Consider the following 21,258-nt stretch of genomic DNA (forward strand, 5'->3'; position numbering starts at 1 on the left):
CATACATTAAATCATCAAGCTCTCAGCATGCTCAGTTAGTCATGTCCCATGAACTGTAGCCTGCCAGGCTCTTCTGCCCATGGGATTCACCAGGCAAGAAATACTGGAGAGGGTTGCCATTTCCTGCTGCAGGGACAACCTCTCAGAACAAGCTGCAAAATGAATACTATTTCTCTACTGCAAAGGAGGGAGCTAAGACTCAGAAAGATGAGTAACTCGCTCCAGGGGCCCCACAGACGCCCACAGTCAGGACTCTGGTATTCACCTTCAGGTCCCTGGAACCCCAGCTCATCATATTTCCTAGGTAGCCTACGGCCACTGCTCATCTTTCTTTTTACAACAATAGCTTTACTGAGCCCATAATTTGCATATGAAAAACTCATCCGTTCTACATGTCTAATTCAATTATTTTTTTTTTGTTCGTTCGTAACATTCTGCAGCATCATCTCTATCCAGTTATATAGAACTTTTTTTCAATTACCAGAAATGTCCTCAAGCCCATTTTAGCCCGTTCTAGTAGGTGTTCTTGTTCCCAAAAGAGTGTGTGCGGTGGGTCCGGCTGCTGGCTGCTCAAAAGTCAATAAACAGGCCAAGTTGGTGGAAAGGAAAGTTTGCTTTATTTCAGATGCCAGCAACTGGGAGGCGGGGGATGGAGTGTGGACGGTGGCAGATGTCTGTTCAAAGGCTAATTCCCCACCTTTAGGTAACCATGGGGCAAGAGATTTTATACCTGGGGGGTGAGGGGTGGGGATGGGGGCAGCTACAGCAGAAACAGCACCGTCATCTCTGGCAGTCATCTTGACATCGGTCATCAGTGGTCTGACCAGCGTCATCCTGGGTGTTTTAGGTACAGTTAATCATCAGTTCCAGGCTCTGTTTGTTCCTATTTCGTTGAGGCCAGTTCTCAGAATGGTAGCAGCTTATGTCATGGCTACAGCGTGGTCATCATGTAGTTAACGTCTTCCACCTGGTGCTTTAGTATCTGTAAGACAGCTCACAGGATACGGCTCAGAATATTGTGTTTAGTCCTTGAGAAGGAACTAAAGGTCCTTGACTGTGCTTAATGACTACATTATTATTATTTGGTCTCCTTTGGCTGTTTTCCTTTGTTTCTGCTTTCCTCATTTCTTTGATTAAACTCATTCTGCCACGCACATTTTCCCCAAACAAAAGGCAGGCGGAGGACTTGGGGCGAGGGGGTTGGGGAGGCAAGAATCATAAGATCCTGCTGTTTCATTCTCAGCTCCAGGTCACCCGTAATCTGCTCTTCCTAAAACCTTACCTTTCCTGGACTTATTACATTAACGATATGGTACGTAGTTTTTTGAGTCTGGCCTCTTTTGCATTTCCTTAATGACTAATGATGCTGAGCACATTTTCATGTTCTTACTGGCTATTCACATGTCTTCTTTGGTAAAATGTCTATAGAGTCTTTTGCCCATTTTTAAATTAGATAGCTTTTCTCTTTATTATTATTTGTTATGAATTTTTATTGGGGTATAGTTGCTTTACAATGTTCTGTTACTTTCTACTACACAGCAAAGTGAATCAGCTATAGGTTTACATATGTCCCCTCGTTTTTTTAGATTTCCTTCCCACTTAGCTCACTTGCAGGGCACTGAGTAGAGGTCCCTGTGCTATAAAGTAGGTTCTCATTAACTGTCTATTTTAAATACAGTCTCAGTAGTGTATATTGAGTTATAAGAGTTATGCACATATTTAGGATGAAAGTCCCCAAGTACATTTACATTTTGCAAAAATTTCCCCCAAGTCTGTGCCTGGATGTTTCATTTTCATTATGTCCAAAACACCAACATTTTAATGAAATTTATCAAATTTTTTTTATTCTTGTCTGATTCATGCTTTTGGTGTTAGATCTAAGAAAACTTTGCTTAAATCAAGGTCACAAAAATAATTTCCTCTGTTTTCTTACAAAAACATTATGATTTTAACACAAACATAAAACGATGGCCCATTTGAGTTGAATTTGGTATATGCTGACTGGTCCCATCACTTCATGGGAAGTAGATGGGGAAACAGTGGAAACAGTGTCAGACTTTATTTTGGGGGGCTCTAAAATCACTGCAGATGGTGATTGCAGCCATGAAATTAAAAGACACTTACTCCTTGGAAGGAAAGTTATGACCAACCTAGATAGCATATTAAAAAGCAGAGATATTACTTTGCTAACAAAGGTCCGTCTAGTCAAGGCTATGGTTTTTCCAGTGGTCATGGATGGATGCGAGAGTTGGACTGTGAAGAAAGCTGAGCGCCAAAGAATTGATGCTTTTGAACTGTGGTGTTGGAGAAGACTCTAGAGAGTCCCTTGGACTGCAAGAAGATCCAACCAGCTGAAACTCCAATACTTTGGCCACCTCATGCGAAGAGTTGACTCATTGGAAAAGACCCTGATGCTGGGAGGGATTGGGGGCAGGAGGAGAAGGGGATGACAGAGGATGAGATGGCTGGATGGCATCACCGACTCGGTGGACATGAGTTTGGGTAAACTCCGGGAGTTGGTGATGAACCGGGAGGCCTGGCGTGCTGCGATTCATGGAGTTGCAAAGGGTTGACACGACTGAGCGACTGAACTGAACTGAACTGAACTGAGAAGTAAGGATATAGGGGTTTTCTTTGTTTGTTTGTTTTACCTTTGCATATGAATGGGCTTCCCTCATTACTCAGTTAGTAAAGAATCCATCTGCAATGCAGAAGACCCCGGTTCAATTCCTGGGTTGGGAAGATCCCCTGGAGAAGGGATCGACTACCCACTCCAGTATTCTTGGGCTTCCCTTGTGGCTCAGCTGGTAAAGAATCTGCCTGCAATGCAGGAGACCTGGGTTCAATCCCTGGTTGGGAAAATGCCCTGGAGAAGGGAAAGGTTACTCACTCTAGTATTCTGGTCTGGAAAATTCCATAGTCCATGGGGTCACAAAGAGTCAGACATGACTTAGCAACTGAGCATGCTCCCCATTTAATTATCTTGTCACTTTCTTTTCTGATATAGGTCTTTAAAGTTATAAATTTCCCTCTCTCAGCTGCTTTAGCAGCATCCCATAAATTATGATATGCTGATATTTTTGTTTCATTTAGTTTAAAATATTTTTACTTTCCCCATGATATCTTCTTTGAACTATGAATTATGTAGAAGTGCTTTGTTTATTTTCCAAATATTTATGGGTTTTTTTTAGATTTCTTTCTGTTATAAATGTCATAGTGAGACAACAAGTTGTTGTTGTTTGATCATTAAGTTGTGTCTGACTCTTTTGTGACTCCATAAACCATAGCCCACCAGGCTCCTCTGTCCATGGAATTTCCAAAGCAACAATACTGGAGTGGGTTGCCATTTCCTTCTCCAAGGGATCTTCCCGGCCCAGACACTGAACCAGTGTCTTCTGCCTGATAGGAGGATTCTTTAGCACTGAGCCACCTGAGAAGCCCACTCAGACAACACAGTTCTTATAATTTCTCTTCTTAATTTATTGTTAGACCTATTTTGTTGAGAAGACGATATACTACCCTTAACAGGATTTCCCATCATTTTAGCCTATTTGTGTCTTTGAATCTAAGCTGTATCCATTATAGATAGCATATAGGTGGGTCTTGGGTTTTTATTCAGCCTGACAGTCTGTTTCAATTAAATGCAAAGTTTATTGCATTTGTATTTATTGATATATTTGAATTATATCTCACATTTTGCCAACTTCATACCCATTTTGCTTTTCTGTTCCTTGTTTATTGCCTTCTTTGGGGATAAGTAAAAATTTTTAGTGAATCACTTTAATTTCTCTTTGAATTTTTTTTCTTTTTGTTGGCTCTAGGGATTGCAATATAATCTTAATTTATCATAATCTGCTTCAAAGTAGTATTAACTTAATTTCAGTAAAATATACAACCTTGAGCCCAATATAGTTTCATTTCCTCCCCTCTTTTGTGCTATTCCATCACGTGCTCAATCATGTCCAACTCTTTTCGCCCCCATGGACGGTAGCCCACCAGGTTCCTCTGTCCATAGGATTCTCCAGGCAAAAATCCTGGAGTGAGCTGCTGTTTCCTCCTCCAGGTTATGCTATTATTGTCTATTTGTATATTGCATGTATCTGCATGCATGCAAAGTTTCTCGAGCTGTGTACGACTCTTTGCAAACCTATGGACTGTAGCCCACCAGGCTCCTCTGTCCATGGGATTCTCCAGGCAAGAGTACTGGAGTGGGTTGCCATGCCCTCCTCAAGGGGATCTTATTGTATGTATCAGTTCAGTTCAGTTCAGTCGCTCAGTCGTGTCCGACTCTTTGCGACCCCATGAATCGCAGCACGCCAGGCCTCCCTGTCCATCACCAACTCCCGGAGTTCACTCAGACTCACGTCCATCGAGTCAGTGATGCCGTCCAGCCATCTCATCCTCTGTCGGAAACACAACAACACATTGTTCTATTCATTGTTTTATACAATCTTATGCAATTTAGAGAAAACAATAATGAGAATATACACTTATAGTTTTTTATGTTTACCTACATATTTACTATTTTTGGTGGTGGTGGTGGTTTAGTCACTAAGTCGTGTCTGACTCTTGGCGATCCCATGGACTGGGAACCTACCAGGCTCCTCTGTTCTTGGGATTCTCCAGGCAAGAATACTGGAGTGGGTTGCAATTTCTTTCTCTAGGGGATCTTGCTGACTCAGGAATCGAACCCAGGTCTCCTGCATTGCAGGCAGATTCTTTACCAACTGAGCTACAAGAACAATTTTTTTTTACCATTGTTTATTTCTTTCTGTAGATTGAAGCCACCATCTGGTATCATTTCTTTCCAATCTGAAGGACTTGCTCTAGTATTTATTGTAAAAAAAAAAGTTTCTCTAGCAATTATTCTCTGAATATTTATTTATCTATAAATGTTATTTCACTTTCATTTTCTTCGCTGGACAGAATTCTTTGTTGACAGGTTTTTCTTTCCTTCAGCACTTTATGTCATTCAACTGCATTTCCCCCTCCATTCTTCCTAACTAGAAGTCAGCCATTAATTGTTTTATTATTCCTTTGCATGTGATAAGTTATTTTTCCTCTTGCTGCTTTCATGATTTTCCCTTTGCCTTTCACCAATTTAATTACAGTGGATCTCTTTGGACTTCTTGGGTTTGTAGATTAATGTTTTTCCACCAACTTGGAGGAGATTTCCATCAGTATTTCCTCAAATATTTTTTCTACTCTTTTCTCTCTCCTTCTTCTGGGACTCCCATTACACTTATGTTAGTATGCTTGATCTTGTATCACTGGTCAATAAGAGGTCTGTTCATTTACTTTTCAGTTTTTAAATTTTCCTTTCTCTGTTCATATTGGATCATTTCTATTGGTCTAGCTGCAAATTCACAGATTCTTTCTCCCACCATCTCAAATCTACTGTTGAGTCCTTTAATGAATTTTTATTTCAGTTATTATGCCTATTTTCAAATCCAGAATTTCTATTAAATATAATTTCTATCTTTTTATTGAGTTTCCCTACATATTGTATTGCTGTCTTCATTTTTCTTTCATTCTTTAAACATGGTTTCCTTTATTTCTTTAGAAGTATTTGTTATAGCTGCTGTGCAGTTTTTGGCAGCTAAATCTAACATCTTTGGACACTCAGAAACCATTCCTATTGATTTATTTTTTTTCCTGAATATGGGTCACACTTTCTTATTTCTTTGCATTTATTACACATTTTCTGTTGTTGAATACTAGATATTTTAGATAACATATAGTAGTAACTCTGGATTCTGACTCTTTCCCTTTTGAGGGTTTTTGTTTTTGTTTGTTTAGAAATTTGATTTATTTAGAAATTTGCCTGGACTGACCTGTGAAGTGTGGTTCCCCTGCAATTACTGACTAGTGATGCTCCTTCTCAATCTTTATTTTTAAACCTTCTTCTTAGAGGTCACCTTGTGTCTGTAATGCTTTTTATCCCCATTTATTGTTTTTCTATTGGAACATAATTGCTTTTTTCTTTGGGATGGTTTTGGTCACTGCCTCTTGTATGATGTTATGAACCTCCATCCATAGTTCTTCAAGCACTCTATCAGATCTAATCCCTTGAATCTGTCACTTCTACTGTATAATCATAAAGGATTTGATTTAGGTCATACCTCAATGGCCTTACGGGGCTTCTCTGATAGTTCAGTTGGTAAAGAATCCACCTGCAATTCAGGAGACTGCAGTTCACTTCCTGGGTCGGGAAGATCCACTGGAGAAGAGATAAGCTAGCCACTCCAGTATTCTTGGGCTTCCCTTGTGGCTCAGCAGGTAAAGAATCTGTCTGCAATGAGGGAGACCTGGGTTCTATCCTTGGGTTGGATTCCCTTCCCTGGAGAAGGGAAAGGCTACCCACTCCAGTATTCTAGCCTGGAGACTTCTATGGACTGTATAGTCCATGGGGTCGCAAAGAGTCAGACACGACCTAGCAACTTTCACTTCACTTCACTTCACTTCAATGGCCTACTTCTCTTCAGTGGTTTTCCCCACTTACTTCAATTTAGCTCTGAATTTTGAAAAAAGGAGCTCATGATCTGATCCACAGTCAGCTTCCAGTCTTGTTTTTGCTGACTGTATAATTTCTCCATCTTTGGCTGCAAAGAATATAACCAATCTGATTTCAGTATTGACCATTTAGTGATGTCCATGTGTAGAGTTGGCTCTTACATTGTTGGAGGAGGGTGTTTGCTTTGACCAGTATGTTCTCTTGGCAAAACTGTGTTAGCCTTTGCTCTGCTTTATTTTGTATCACAAGGCTAAACTTGCCTGTTACTCCAGGTATCTCTTGACTTCCCACTTTTGCATTCCAGTCCCCTATGATGAAAAGGACATCTTTTGGTGTTAGTTCTACCAGGTCTTGGAGGTCTTCATAGAACCATTCAGCTTCAGCTTCGTTGGCAGTAGTGGGTGCACTAACTACCACTCTTAGTGGCAGCTCTTTGGCATAATTAATTTGATTACTGTGATATTGAATGGTTTACCTTGGAAATGAACCGAGATCATTCTGTCATTTTTGAGATTGCACTCAAGTACTGCATTTCAGACTCTTTTGTTGACTATGAGGGTTACTCCATTTCTTCTAAGGGATTCTTGCCCACAGTAGTAGAGAAAATGGTCATCTGAATTAAATTCACCCATTCCCATCCATTTTAGGTCACTGATTCCTAAAATGCCAATGTTCACTCTTGCCACCTCCTGATTGATCACATCTAACCTTGATTCATGGATCTATGAACATTCCAGGTTCCTATGCAATATTGTTCTTTACATCATCAGACTTTACTTTCACCACCAGACACATCCACAACTGGGTGTCATTTCCGATTTGGCCCACCTCTTCATTCTTTCTGGAGCTATTTCTATGCCCTTCCACAGTAGCATGTTGCACATCTACTTTGGTATAAGCTGACCCCTTCTTTAGTATAATTGTTCTTCAGTTTATGGGTCACCTGCCCAGTGGTTCTATAGTAGGGATAATAGCAATCTCCTCCAAGAAGACTTATGCCAACATGACATGCCTCCCAGAACTGCTGCTGCCAGTGCCTCTGTCTCCACGGCAGGCCACTGCTGACTTATGCCTCCACAGGAGACTTCCAAACACTCACAGGCAGGTCTGATTCAGTTTCTTGTAGGGGTCACTGCTGCTCTCCCCTGGGTCCTGGTGTGCACAGGTTTTGTTTGTGCCCTCCAAGAGTCTCTGGCAAATATAGGGTTTGATTTTAACATGACTGAGCCCCTCCTACCATCTCATTGTTACTTCTTGGTCCTTGGATGTCAGATATCATTTTTTGGTGGGTTCCAACATCCTCCTGTAGAGGGTTGTTAAGCAGCTAATTGCAAATTTGGTGCTCTCACAGGAGAACATGAGTCCTTCTACTCTGTCATCGTGGCATGGGTTCATTTCACATGCTAGCAAGGCAATACTCAAAATCCTTCAAGCTATGCTTCAACAGTACATGAACTGAGAACTTCCAGATGTACAAACTGGATTTAGAAAAGGCAGAGGAACCAGAGATCAAGTTGCCAACATTTTTGGCTCTCAGAGAAACCAAGGGAATTCCAAGAAAGTATCTTCTTAAGCTTCATTGACTACATTAAAGAGTCTGATTGTGTGGATCACAACAAACGGTGGAAAATTCTGAAAGAGAAGGGAATACCAGACCACCTTACCTGCCTCCTGAGAAACTTGTATGCAGGTCAAGAAATAACATTTAGAACTGGACATGGAACAACAGACTGGTTCAAAATTGAGAAAGGATTACATCAAAGCTGTGTATTGTCACCCTGCCTATTTAACTTATATGCAGAGTACATCATGCAAAATGCCAGGCTGGATCAATTACAAGCTGGAATCAAAATTTCTGGGATCAACGATCTCAGATATGCAGATAATAACACTCTAATGGAAGAAAGCAAGGAGGGACTAAAGAACCTCTTAAATGAAGGTGAAAGAGGAAAGTGGAAAAGCTGACTTAAAACTCAACATTCAAAAAAGTAAGATAACGGCATCCAGTCCCACAGTGCATGGCAAATAGACAGGGAAAAAATGGAAACAGTGGCAGGTTTTATTTTCTTAGGCTCCAATATCACTGGGGACAATGACTGCAGCTATGAGATTGAAAGACACTTGCTCCTTGGAAGAAAAGCTATGACCAACCTAGACAGCATATTGAAAGCGGAGACATTGACGACAAAGGTCTGTATAGTCAAAACTATGGTTCTTCCAGTACCCATGTATAGATGCAAGAGTTGGACCATAAAGAAGGCTGAACACTGAAGAATTGGTGCTTTTGAAGTGTGGTGCTGGAGGAGACTCCCGAGAGTCTTTGGACAGCAAGGAGATCCAACCCATCAATCCTAAAGGAAATCAACCCTGATGCTGCGAAAGATTGAAGGAGGGAGGAGAAGAGGGCAACAGGGAATGAGCTGGTCGGTTGGATGACATCATCAACTCAATGGATCTGAGTTTGACAAACTCTGGGAGATGGTGAAGGACAAGGAAGCCTGGTGTGCTGCAATCCATGGGTTTGCAAAGAGTCGAATATGACTTAGCGACTGAATGACAATAGTTGCCTTACAACGTTATATATGTTTTTGCTGTATAACAAAGTGAATTGGCTATATGTATACATATACCCCCTCCCTCTCGAACCTCCCTCCCACACCCCATCCCACCCCTCTAGGTCATCACAGAGCTGTGTTGCTTATTGTTCAGCCATATTTTGAAAGAAATTGCTTTCAAACACCTCAAGCCAATAAAAGTTCTACTTTCTGATGATGGGTCTGTGTACAGGCTGATGAGCCCATTGAAACCTCACGTACCACCATATTTTACTTTCCATCTTTCTCTCTTGCTTCCCCAAGGGCCAGGGAGGTGTGGGTAGCGTGGGTCTACTCCAGTCTCTGGTGCCCATGTGCAGAAGCACCTTTCAACCTGGGACATGCATAGAGCTCATCAAGCCCCCTACAGCTGTCACACCTCTTGGAACTCTTGTTTAATCCCATGTTAATCCACTGATTAATCCATTGATTGATCCAAATACAGCTGCAGGTTAACAGAACCACTGCCCCCCCAACCCATGCTCACACATGCTTTGCTTGTCACCAATATTATCACTTTAACGGACAATGTTCCAAGTCAGGTGAGTCTGCTCCGGCAGCAGCAGTTGGACTCTGGATAGACCACCCACCAGCAGAACCCCGGACAAGCATGTCAGAGACTCCCTCTGTCCTTACACAGAGTTCAGTACTTTCATTAATGAACCCTTATTTTCATCACCCTTCATCTTTGTTGTGGGCCTGTGGTGAATTTCTATAGCACTGAAATGGTTGTTTTTTGGTCAATTTTGCCCACTTCTTTAGTTGCTATTGAAGAGAACATTTGGCAGTCACTGTACCCCACCATGTCAGAACTGAATTTTGCCTCGACTTGGGAAAACCTTGCAGGTAAAGCCTTGACCACCACTCTTCCAGGGAACCCCAGCCAATCCCAGCATCCAGAATTCCCTCTTCAGGCTTCCTTGACTATATGCTGACTCCTGCCTGTTTTTTAAGACTCCCAGGAACAGTTACTCCACCTATCTGAGTTGTCCTGATTCTTAACTGTGCCCTTCTCTTTCCGTCCGCAGCTCCTGAGTGGCAGTGTGTGCTCTTCATGAACCAGCCGAAAGGTGGCCCACGGTCCTTTTTCATGTTTGTTTCTTCCTCAACACGAAGATATCCTTGAAGCCGGGGGTTCTCCTCAAGGGTGAAAATCAGGCCTTAAGCATCATGCCCCTCCCTACCCCCCCTATACCTAGCCCAGAGCATGAATATTACTAGAAGCTAAGTAAGTGTTTGTTGAAATAATGCATGAGTAATTGAATGAATGGTCATTCCAACAGTACCACAATCCATTGATTTGTTCACTGCTTCACTGGAACTGAAATGATTCAGTTCTTGTTTTGTCTGCACAGTATTTGAACACAGTTATTTGGCCAAGTTAGTATTAATCCAGGTTTATCCATTTCACTACACCAATGGCAGTATAAATAAGTCACTGACAGAGGCAAAGAGCAACATCAGTAGATAACAGCAGGCTCCCGTGAAGGGTAAGTCAGCTTTCTTCTCTTGGGGACAGTGAGGTTCTACATGGGTAAGTGTTTTATTGCTCTTTTGCTATGGTTCAAGTAGCCTCTGCCTTGGGCAAGATGATGAAGGATCCAGGATAACAAGGATGTGTATATTTTCTAGAATCTCCTGCATCCACTGTTCTCCCCACCCCACAGCTCTCTTCCACTCACTGGCTCCCTCAACCACAATGTCCTCCTTTCTCACCAACCCTACTCCCGCTCAGATGAGGTAGATGGAGGAGGTGATGAAGGGAGGAAGGCTGGGAGAACAATGGTTGGCAGTGAGAGGTAGGGGCTAATTGGAGGAGACAATGCGGGACTGATGTAAACTGCTTAGGACTGGATTGCTGAGTCGGGTTGGCAGGAACCAGGGTATGGCAGGACTTATCTGCCACCTGAAGAATTTGGACTCCATCCCCTTGAAACTCATGGGGAACCACGAAACAGAAGTGGTTGACACTCTGAGGAGCCCACTCTGGCTGCAGGGTGTCCAGAAATGTTGGTGGGGGAAAGATTGACAGGCGGGTGATGCTGTCATGGCAACTTCGGCTGCATAACAAAATACCATAACCCACGTGGCTTAAGCAATAGATATGTATTCTCTCACAGCTCTGAGGCTGGAAGTCCAAGATTAGGGTGCCAACATGGCTGGATTCTGGTGCGAGTTCTGGCTTGCAGATGGCTGTCCTCTCATTGTGTCCTCACCAGACCTCATCTTTGTGGTGCGCACGCAGGGACAGAGTGGGGAAAGCCCGTACTCTGGTGTCTCTTCTTGTACGGGAAACTAATATATGCCTACACACAAGGGATACTCGTGACCTCATCCGACTCAAATTACTTGCCAAAGGCCTTCCTTCCAAATACTGTTCCATTCAGAGCTAGGGCTTTTGACATTGGAATTTCGAGGGGCATAAACTTTCAGTCCATAGTAGATGCTACTTAAGGGACACCAGGGGTGGCAAGGATAATGCAGAGAAGTGGATCCTGTACCTGGAGCTGAGCTGGGTGCCATAGAGAACTAAGGAAGTGAGGACAGGCCCTGCCCGAAGGAGGTAAAATTGAGCACAAAATCAGGCCATGGTTCTCATCTGTTTCCTTCCCATCAGTGCAGCCAGAAATCCTGCCATCTGTGCTCCCTTCAGGTGCAAGGCCTGACTTCTGGTCTCAATTGTGGGGTCATATATAGGGACATTCATTCCTTCATTTATGATTGCTCAGTCAGTTGTGTCCAGCTCCCTGTGGCCCCATAGACTGTAGCCCTCCAGGCTCCTCTGCCTGTGGAGTTTTCCAGGCAAGAATACTGAAGTAGGGTGCCATTTTATACTCCAGTGGATCTTCCTGACCCAGGGATCAAACCCATGTCTCTTACGTTGCCTGCAATGACAGGCAGATTCTTTACCACTAGCGCCACCTGGGAAGCCTGCATACGGGGACAGAGAGGGGTTTTTGCCCTGACAGTGGGTGATGAGCAGTAGCTGACGGCAGGGAGAGGGCTTAAGTGAGGCGACCAGGATCTCCTGAGATGACCTTTGCCAGGCCCTTGGTTCAGCTGCTGTTCAAGTCGTCTGAGCACCACCCGGGATTCACTTTAGAAATCACACCAGCATCTCTAAGGTCAGATGTGGCAGGCCTGCATCTGGACTTTGGGCTGCTAGCAAGTTGCTTTGGGAAAGGTTGAATTTTCATGTTAAAATCCAGATTTTTTGATGCTTCAGAAACAAACCAACAACAACAACAAAAAGACACCTGACACCACTGCCCCAGAACTGATCCTAGTCACAGCTGGAGCTAAGTAATGCCAGCCCCTTCAACCTGGGCACACTGGCCCATTTTCCACAGTCCCCCGAGTGCCTATTTCACTGAACTAGCTGCCTTTCTGTGTGAGTATTTCTGGCCAGACCTCTATGGGTGTTTGAATCTGCAATCTTTTCTCTCTCTCTCCTCTTGTTTCTTTCCTTTCCACACTTTTCAGGATTGAGTCATGAACCCTGTATTTAAAAAAAGAAAAAAAGTGTGGATGGAGAAGATCCACTTGCAGGGTCAGCTAGGGGCAGAACTAAATCCCTCTTAACCAAATCACTTTAATTTGTCCCAAGTCAGGTTCCAAAATCCTCATTAGACCTTCCTCATTGGACTTAGCTGCTGCTGCTAAGTCACTTCAGTCATATCCAACTCTGTGCGACCCCATAGACAGCAGCCCACCAGGCTCCCCCGTCCCTGGGATTCTCCAGCAAGAACACTGGAGTGGGTTGCCATTGTCTTCTCTAATGCATGAAAGTGAAAAGTGAAAGTGAAGTCGCTCAGTCGTGTCCGACTCTTAGCGACCCCATGGACTGAAGCCCACCAGGTTTCTCCACCCATGGGATTTTCCAGTCAAGAGTACTGGAGTGGGGTGCCATTACCTTCTCCGTTGGACTTAGCTAACATTCTCCAATCCAGGACTAATAGCAACCCCACCCAGGTGAGCTGCATATAGATAAAATGAGCCTTTTTCAGCCCCTACAGCATTGAGAACACGTTCCATAGAATATTCACCCGTATGCCTCTTCCTTCCAGTAACAGCTCTGGATTGCCGCAGAAATGTCCCACGGGAGAATGAATCTGGCCCTGTCTCTGGTCTTCATCCTCTGTGGCCTGTTTAATAGCATCTTCTGTGAAAAGCAACAACACTCTCAAAAGCACATGAACCTAGTCTTATTAAAGAAAATTTCAGCTCTCTCCCAGAAGATGGAAGCTCACCCTAAGGATTTTGCCCAAGAATTGTTCAAGGCTTTGATAATTGAGGATCCCAGAAAGAATATCATCTTCTCCCCCATGGCCATGACCACCACCCTGGCCACCCTCTCCCTGGGGATCAAGTCTACAATGAGAACCCACCACCCTGAGGACATGAAACTTGAGCCCAAACTGTTGGATGTGCACAAGTACTTACAGCCTCTGGTCCACGTGGGGCGTGAGCTAGTGAAGCAGAAGCTACTGAAGCACCAGCACATTCTCTTTATCAACAGAAAAATGATGGTCAACCAGATGCTTCTACAGCAGATAAGCAAGCTGCAGGGAATGGACATCCAGATGATTGACTTTACAGATACAGAAAAAGCCAAGAAGACCATCAGCCACCATGTGGCTGAAAAAACACATACGAAAATCACAGACTTAATCACCGACCTGAACCCTGAGACCATCCTGTGTCTTGTTAACCACATTTTCTTCAAAGGTGAGGCTTATTAAGTGCATGAATTCCTGTTTTGGGTAATCTTTGCCCTTGCGTTTCCTAACAGGTTTAAGTCAGGGGGAAAAAAAGAAAAAGCCATAATTTTTGTCGGTATATCCCATTTTCTCAGCAACCAGTAGATCCAGCTTTTTAATTGACTTTGATATCACTGCATTGTCTAGCATTTTTCAGCGTCTCTTCTCTTAATCCTCTCAGTCATCTTGTTTGTGGTGCTTAAGATATTTTGGAATAAAATGTGATCACTCTCGCTGATAAAAAAGGGGAAAACAAAGAAATCTTTTTTTGCAGAGCCATGAACATCGGCTAATTCACTTGTCGTGTATGGTCTCGGATTAGTGCGAGATGAGATGCTTTCTGCAGCTGCGTCCAGTGTTGAATTCAGGGTCACACACCAGGTGTCTAAAATATCAGTGTGAATTCCTGGTCACAGATCTTGACATCACCAATGTTTCTTCAGGTGGCCTCAGTCACCCCTCGCTGGTGTCTATTTACGTCTTCTTCCTCCACTCAGTATCTCCTGTCTCCTTCTTCTATTGACTCTCAGCTGTGACCTCTCCTATTGCCCGAATGGGGACAAGAAAGCAGGTCAGGCAAGATGTCCTCCACGTGCTGTCTGAGGCACACACGCCTCTCCTCTCACTCTCCCCTTCCATCACAGCGAAGAAATAGCTGTGCCCTCGTCATCCTCAAGGTGGCTCCCTTTCTGTCTTCTCTGCCCAAGGACTCCTCCCACCTTCCTCTTAGCCCAGAGCCCATCCCTTTCTTGTCTCCTTTGCTGTTTTCTCTTCTCCTGACTTCTAGAAATGTCTCTCACCTCACCTGGGTTCACAACCTCAAACACCATCTGTACTCTATTCCCTAGTCTCTAGATTAGGCCCGGACCACCTCCCCTGAGGTCCAGATTCTAATACCTTTGGGGGGATGTTTCACAGACCCCCAAACACAATTCCCCAACCTGGCACCACCCCCAACACCCTGTGTCTCCTCATCTCAGAGAATCACAGTGCAATCTACCCAGCTGCTCCAGACAAAACCTCCAGATCCAAGAACACAAGTTATATGGGTTCTGCCTGCAGAGTCGACCTGGAATGTGTTGACTTCTCGCCATCTGAGAAGCCTAGCCCAGAGGTTTCTAGCCCAGGCCAGCACTAACTCTTGCCTAGATGACTTTCCAAAGTTGATTACGCTGTTGCCATTCATGCCTGCCTCCAACCTTTTCTCCATTACAAGGCCAGAACAGTTTTCTTAAAACATAAATCAGCTCTCTGTTTTATTCATTGCTGTAACCTCAGTATGTAGTATGGTACCTGGAACATTTTTTGAGTTCAAGAAATTTTAGGTTTAAATGAGTCAATTCATGGATATTCTATTACTGATTAAACAGGGTTCCTACCAGGACATGACTAATGTTTGTCCTGTGCATGATAAGTGAGGGAACTGCTCACAAAACAGTGCTTCCCAGCGTAGGATGCTTGCTGAAGCCACTGGGACCACCTGTTATTCATATTTAGGCCCACAGTTCCAAACTACATACCTGGGACATAAAAAGTGCTCCACAAATGATCTTTTTTTTTTTTTTTTTACTGCACTGTGTGGCCTAAGGGATCTTATTTCCCCAACCAGGGATTGAACTTGTGCCCCCTGCATTGGGAGCAGGGAGTCTTAACCACTGGACTGCCAGGGAAGTCCTAACATGAATGATCTTGGAGGGATCGCTTCTCTGGATATTCCAGAGAACTCTCCAGCATGATTCCCCCTTGGCAGTGGTGGTTTAGTCATGTCCAGCTCTTTGCGACCTCATGGACTGTAGCCCTCCAGCTTCCAACAGTTTTCCAAAAGCTTTATCCATATCACTCTCTAGAAAAAGCAAGTAGCAGCAACAGAACAGAGAGGACCGTGAGTCTGCCTCTAGAATCAGAAGCAAGACTAACACTTGTAGAGATTTTCCAGACCAGACCAGATGGCCATCACTCTGGGTGATGGATGCCTTTTTTAACTGGTGTGTACTTTGAATGTTTCTTAAAACCCACCGGGAATTGCATTATTTAAAATAGAATTTCACGCAGGGATGTGCATGTGTACTGAGGTGTGTGTGCCTTTCTGATAAAAAGCTTACCTCCTTGAATAAAATTAATATACTTTATTTTAAATAATTAATTTTTTGGAGTATAATTGCTTTACAATGTTGTGTTAGCTTCTACTTAACAGCAAGCTTAATAAATTTTAAATAGATTTCTTTACCATTTTTTGAACTCTTAAAACACTCAAATGCAGTAGAAATTTTCAAAGAAGGGATGCTGTGATCAATGTTTCCTGAATTATTTGATGACAAAATCCTTTCTTGGTGTTATAGTTCCAAAGGCAGTTATTTTGGTAAACATCTTTTGAGAAATACAGAGTTAAAGAAATTGTAGGGTGATTATTTTTGAAAATCATGTGTTTGCCTTTATTTCCTTTGCATCAGTCTAGAATTTTTAACTATTCTGCTCACTAGAGTCAAGGTGTCACCTTAAATGGACTGCTTCCTTCTCAAGCAGATCACCTCTGGGGACCCCAAACATGAAGGTGGTGATGACTTTTCCACCAGATCACTCTTTGACTTTTCCTTCCTGATTTTCCCAGGCATCTTGAAAAGAGCTTTTCAGCCCAAACTCACCCAGAAGGAGGACTTCTTTGTAAATGACCAAACCAAAGTGCAGGTGGACATGATGAGAAAGACAGAACGGATGCTTTACAGCCGGTCAGAGGAGCTACATGCTACGATGGTTAAGATGCCTTGCAAAGGAAATGTGTCCCTAACTCTCATGCTTCCAGATGCTGGACAATTTGACACTGATCTTAAAAAGATGACTGCTAAGCGAGCTAAACTTCAGAAAATCAGTGACTTCAGGTATGCTATTCTGAAGGAATACTTTAGATTTGAATTAGATTTTTGCTCAGCCCTCACTTCCTCTATGCAAAAGCCTTATTTGGGCGGCAAGGGTGGGCGAGTTTGGCATCTAGTTATTTCCTAGGATATTTGTAGAAAACGAAACAAACCAAACAGGAAGAATAATGGCCTGAATCCCATTACCAAGTCAGAAGCCCCTTAAACTGTTAATTATGGTTCTTTTGGTGACATGTACAATATCAGAAACCCACTTCATAAAAGATCAAGTTAGATACAGAGAGGAATGGTTGGAAAGATACATGGGAATTTCACGAAACTTACAAAATACATGAAATGCAATTTCAGGGAATAAACACAGCCAGGTCTCATGAGGGATTGGAACAAGGGACAGCAAAGTCACCTGGAACTCCGTCTCTCTTGTCACAAGTCCTTCTTTCTACCTCTCCAGCTCAGCAGACCAGCTTTCCCACACACATTAGCACACAATCCACTCACCCCCAGAATATTTTCTGAGTATCTATTCTATGCCAGAAACTGCCCGGTGCTGGGAATACAATGATTAGCCAAACACATCTCTGCTCTCATGAAATTTTCAGTTTGGTAGGGAAGGTAGAAAGTCAACTAACAAATACGTAGCTTCAACTTGTAGAAAAGCTATGAGAGAATGAGTAGGGTATATAACATAATTCAGTGGTGGAGTGTTCATCAGGGATCTTAAGTAGGAAATGATCTTAAGGAAGTAAATGTCAAGCTAAGACTGCTGTGGTCAGACATGACTCTCTTCCGTTCAATCAGATGCTCCAACCCACACCTCACTGAGCATCTTTCAGTTCCAATTACATATTCCTGGAAGAGAGAATTGAATTGATCCAGCTTGAGTACCATGTCCATCGGGCTCCAATCAATGTGGATAAATTACATAGCGAAACTGTGATCTTCAATGGCCCACTGATCTTAATGGCGGGAGTCGGGGAATAGTCTTTGGGCAACAAATGTGCAGATTGGGAAGAAATCTGTAAATAGCATTTACTCCTACAGTTGAGAGCCACCGCAGAGTGGATCTGTCATTTTCTGCCACAGTTGTACATCCCACAGTATTCCTAGTTGGGGCAGAGGGAATTCAGCAGTGGAGGAACCCAGCTGAGTGGGTCGCTATCCAATCAGAAGCTCAACACTGCATTGACACAGGCTAAGACCGATTGGTCTGTGAGCAACCAAAAATGTTGGGTGAGAGGGCTGGCACTACACATTCTAATGTTTTGTTCAGTTGCTAAGTCATATCTGACTTTTTGCAATCACTTTCTAATACTCTCCCTTAGTTACAGAGTTGCTGATCTGTAGAAGGAGGACTCCTCCTTTCTGTTTCAAAGATTATCATCCAAGATGGAACTTCCTCTCCTGTGAAAACTCCCTATGCTCTACCTGCGGCAAGAGGACCCCATGTCCCCCAACCCCCTCAGCATGCTTAGGGTCACCATACAGTTTAAACTGCTGCTTCCAGATGGAGGGTTAGAGGGACTCAGGGCTGGATGCCCTTGGTCTGACCTTCATCTTCTCTGGTACAGAAAGCCTGTGGAGGGAATCATTTGAATAGTAAAGTGTATTCTGAGTTAGTGGTTTGCTTGGAAATTCAACCTTGCAGCTCAGACCCTAGCATCTTTAATCTGCCCCCCACCAAGCAAGCCCTGAAGCAAACACTTCCATTACATTTCCACTAGGAAAAGATCTTTCAGCGTAAGCAAGGTGCGGCCTGTGGATGCCAGGACAGAGACATAGCTCAGCTTCCTGGTCATTTTCATTCTCAACAGACTGGTGCGCTTAATTTTGCCCAAGTTGAAGATCTCCTTCAAGATAAACTTTAAGCATCTGCTTCCCAAGATTGACCCCAAACATATACTGACTACCACAGCAATCTCACAGGCCATCACATCGAAGGCTCCCCTGCCTAATTTGGAGGTGAGTGGGGCAATTTCTAGGGTCTCTGTTTTATTATCCACCACAGCCCTGATTGAAAATCAGTTTTTTAATACAGCAGTTATAGCTCTTATCTGCCCAGATCCCTGGGCTTTGGGGGTCCTTTCATCATTCGCTCACTCAAAGGTTATTGCTTCAAGCCCTGGAGGCATTCGGGGGTAAAGTCATGGGCCAGCCAGACAACATCTGACTCTCGTAGCTATTATGTTCTCCTGACAGGGCAGTGAGCATGCCCACAGACCTGTATGCTCTACATCCACCCGCAGTACACTGTCTGAAGGGAAGAAAGCAGAGAAACCAGGAACAGTGGGCTGGAGTGCAGTGGGCAGGCATTAGAAGGGCTGGGGTGGCCTTTATGCCAAGTCCTGGATAAAGGCCAAGGGAAAGCAAGGGGGTATATGCCTCGGGACTCGTGTTCTGGGCAAAGAGACCAACCAGTGTATCTGGAGGGGATGTGAACCCGACATTTTTTAAGAACCACAAGAAAGCCCAGGCAGCTAGAGTGATGAGTGAGACACAGTCTGGTAGGAGGTGAGGGCAGAAGTCAGGCAGAGCCGGGTCACTTGGGTCTCCCAGGCCCTGGATAGGACTGGGGTTTTATTTGATCGACATGGGAGACCACCAAGGCTGACATGAGTGTTTTATGAAAGATCACTTTTTGCCATGTGGAAAACAGGCAGTGTCCCTGGAGGAAGAGGGGACCCAGTAGGAAGTTTGGTGGGTAACCTAGGTGAGAGATATTGGCGGTTAGACGGGGCATTCAAGGGAGAGTTAACGGTGATGAGAAGGTGCTGTGGGCTTTTTAGACAGAGCTGGGGAGAGGGAAGGGGAGTCAGTTTGTGAGCTAGAAGAGTGGGAAACAATGGAGCCAAAGTCTGAGGCAGGAAAGATGAAGAAGGGGTGGGTCTCGGGCAGGCAGAGACTAGCTCTGCTAAACTGGAGATGCCAGTTAGACATTCGGATGCCGGGAAGCATCTACTCATGAGATAACTTTACCCACCCTGGTGGACACAGGGGTTGCCCTCCAATGACTCCGCCAAGGTCACTAACTAGCTGGCTGCCTTGTGGCTGCCCTGTAACACTTTGCCCAGAATGTAAACAGCAATCACAGTCTCTCATCCTGGTACAGCGCTTGACAAACCACAAAACACTTTCTCACGGTTTCTCTCGCCTAGTCTCCCAATGAACGCAAAGAACCCTGTTCTTTAATTGGGAGATGAGGGACCTGCTGCTCAGAGACATTGGATGGAGTTCCCAAGGTTGGGACCCCACAGGCATGCTGTGCTTTCCATGGCCCAGTGGGTATAAGTAAGTAAGTGCTAGTGGCTCAGTCATGTCTGACTCTTTTGCAGTCCTGTAGACTGTAGCCTGCCAGGCTCCTCTATCCATGGGCTTTCCCGGGCAAGAATACTGGAGTGGGTTGCCATGCCCTTCTCCAGGGGATCCTCCCAACCCAGGTGTCAAACCCGGGTCTCCTGCACTGCAGGCAGCTTCTTTACCACCTGAGCCACTAACAAAATCCACCCAGCAGATGTGCCCTGAGTGCTGGGTTTGGGAGATGTTGAGCTCTTCACAATCCAGTACAAACAATGTCATGGCCACGTTCCCCAGCAGGGCCTCCTGCAGATCGGGGGTCATGAGAGTTCTGGCACAAGCGCTTTTTCTCAGAGGGCAAATTGTCCTTGGTTGGATGGAGACAAGAAAACCTAGCTCCCTGGTGGTTTTCATCACATCCTTTTATAGAAGTGTTGGAAAGGACTATCTCTCAGTTATTTTGCGGGATTTTTTCTAAGCCTTCAGATCACCCAGACTTCCTCTCTGTTTTCTTCCCCTTTCCTCCCTTTTAAATGCGCAGACTCCTTGAGTCATCTGCCCAACCCTGAGGATGTCTGAACCCAACAATCCCCAACCCTAGTAATTGACCCCTTTTGGGGACATCTGACGTTCAAGGGTGAATTCGGTTGCTGGGAGCCAAGGGCAGCTTTCCAGGAGTGGAAGCTAGCCTTCCTCCAACTGCTGGTGGCTTTCCAGGAGTGGAAACCAGCCTTCTTTCAACTGGCATCAGCTGTCAGGGGAGGCTGCCTCTCGATCTTGCCATAGGAAATTGCTGGGCACACCCCACCCCCACTGCCACCCCCACTCCAGCCAGCTTGGTCTGGGGCTAACTCAGAATCTGTGTCTTCCAGGCCCTACATCAAGCTGAGATAGAGCTGAGCGAGCACGCCTTAACCGTGGACACAGCCATTCACACAGATAATCTGTTGAAAGTCCCAATGAAGGCAAAGGAGGTCCCGGCGGTCGTGAAAGTCCCAATGAAGGCAAAGGAGGTCCCGGTGGTCGTGAAAGTCCCAATGAACACAAAGGAGGTCCCAGTGGTCGTGAAGGTCAACAGACCCTTCTTGCTGTTTGTGGAGGATGAGAAGACTCAAAGAGACCTCTTTGTGGGCAAAGTCCTCAACCCCCAAGTTGAGTAGAGCCAGGGCCACACTGTGCAGCACAGGAACTTAGCAGGCCATGAATAAAAAGAGTACAATTCACCA

The 21,258-nt window shown here is 44.4% G+C and overlaps 1 protein-coding gene and 1 long non-coding RNA gene across 5 annotated transcripts; one reads left to right on the top strand and one right to left on the bottom strand.

Annotated features, from left to right (window-relative positions):
* Positions 1–1,195: 1,195 nt before the first annotated feature.
* On the top strand, positions 1,196–21,258 carry LOC147349074 (uterine milk protein). 4 transcript variants are annotated; one of them, XM_086365209.1, is made up of 6 exons: positions 1,196–1,312; positions 10,137–10,336; positions 13,176–13,836; positions 16,477–16,744; positions 18,553–18,700; positions 20,905–21,258. In XM_086365209.1, exons 3-6 carry the CDS (start codon positions 13,200–13,202, stop codon positions 21,190–21,192), a joined length of 1,341 nt encoding a protein of 446 aa, XP_086221335.1. In that variant the 5' UTR covers positions 1,196–1,312; positions 10,137–10,336; positions 13,176–13,199; the 3' UTR covers positions 21,193–21,258. The 4 variants fall into 4 exon arrangements, 2 of the variants coding, with proteins under 2 accessions (XP_086221335.1, XP_086221334.1); XR_015150310.1 differs by lacking the exon at positions 1,196–1,312 and having other exon boundaries at positions 18,463–18,700; XR_015150309.1 differs by lacking the exons at positions 1,196–1,312; positions 10,137–10,336 and adding an exon at positions 10,505–10,598 and having other exon boundaries at positions 18,463–18,700.
* On the bottom strand, positions 12,141–13,686 carry LOC147349075 (uncharacterized). Its single transcript, XR_015150311.1, has 3 exons — positions 13,552–13,686; positions 13,155–13,270; positions 12,141–12,281 (listed from the first exon to the last, which is right to left on the bottom strand). It is a non-coding gene; the product is annotated as an uncharacterized LOC147349075 (long non-coding RNA).

The sequence above is a fragment of the Bos grunniens genome, chromosome 21 (assembly GCF_055505025.1).
Source record: "Bos grunniens cultivar Pamir isolate PY7600 chromosome 21, Bosgru_T2T1.0, whole genome shotgun sequence".
Lineage (NCBI taxonomy): Eukaryota > Metazoa > Chordata > Mammalia > Artiodactyla > Bovidae > Bos > Bos grunniens.

Excerpts from the sequence above, each read along its gene's own strand:
- LOC147349074 (XM_086365209.1), top strand. The coding sequence starts at position 13,200 with ATGTCCCACGGGAGAATGAATCTGGCCCTGTCTCTGGTCTTCATCCTC. Across the intron at positions 16,745-18,552 it reads CAGAAAATCAGTGACTTCAG|ACTGGTGCGCTTAATTTTGC; the intron begins GTATGCTATTCT and ends CATTCTCAACAG. Across the intron at positions 18,701-20,904 it reads CTCCCCTGCCTAATTTGGAG|GCCCTACATCAAGCTGAGAT; the intron begins GTGAGTGGGGCA and ends TGTGTCTTCCAG.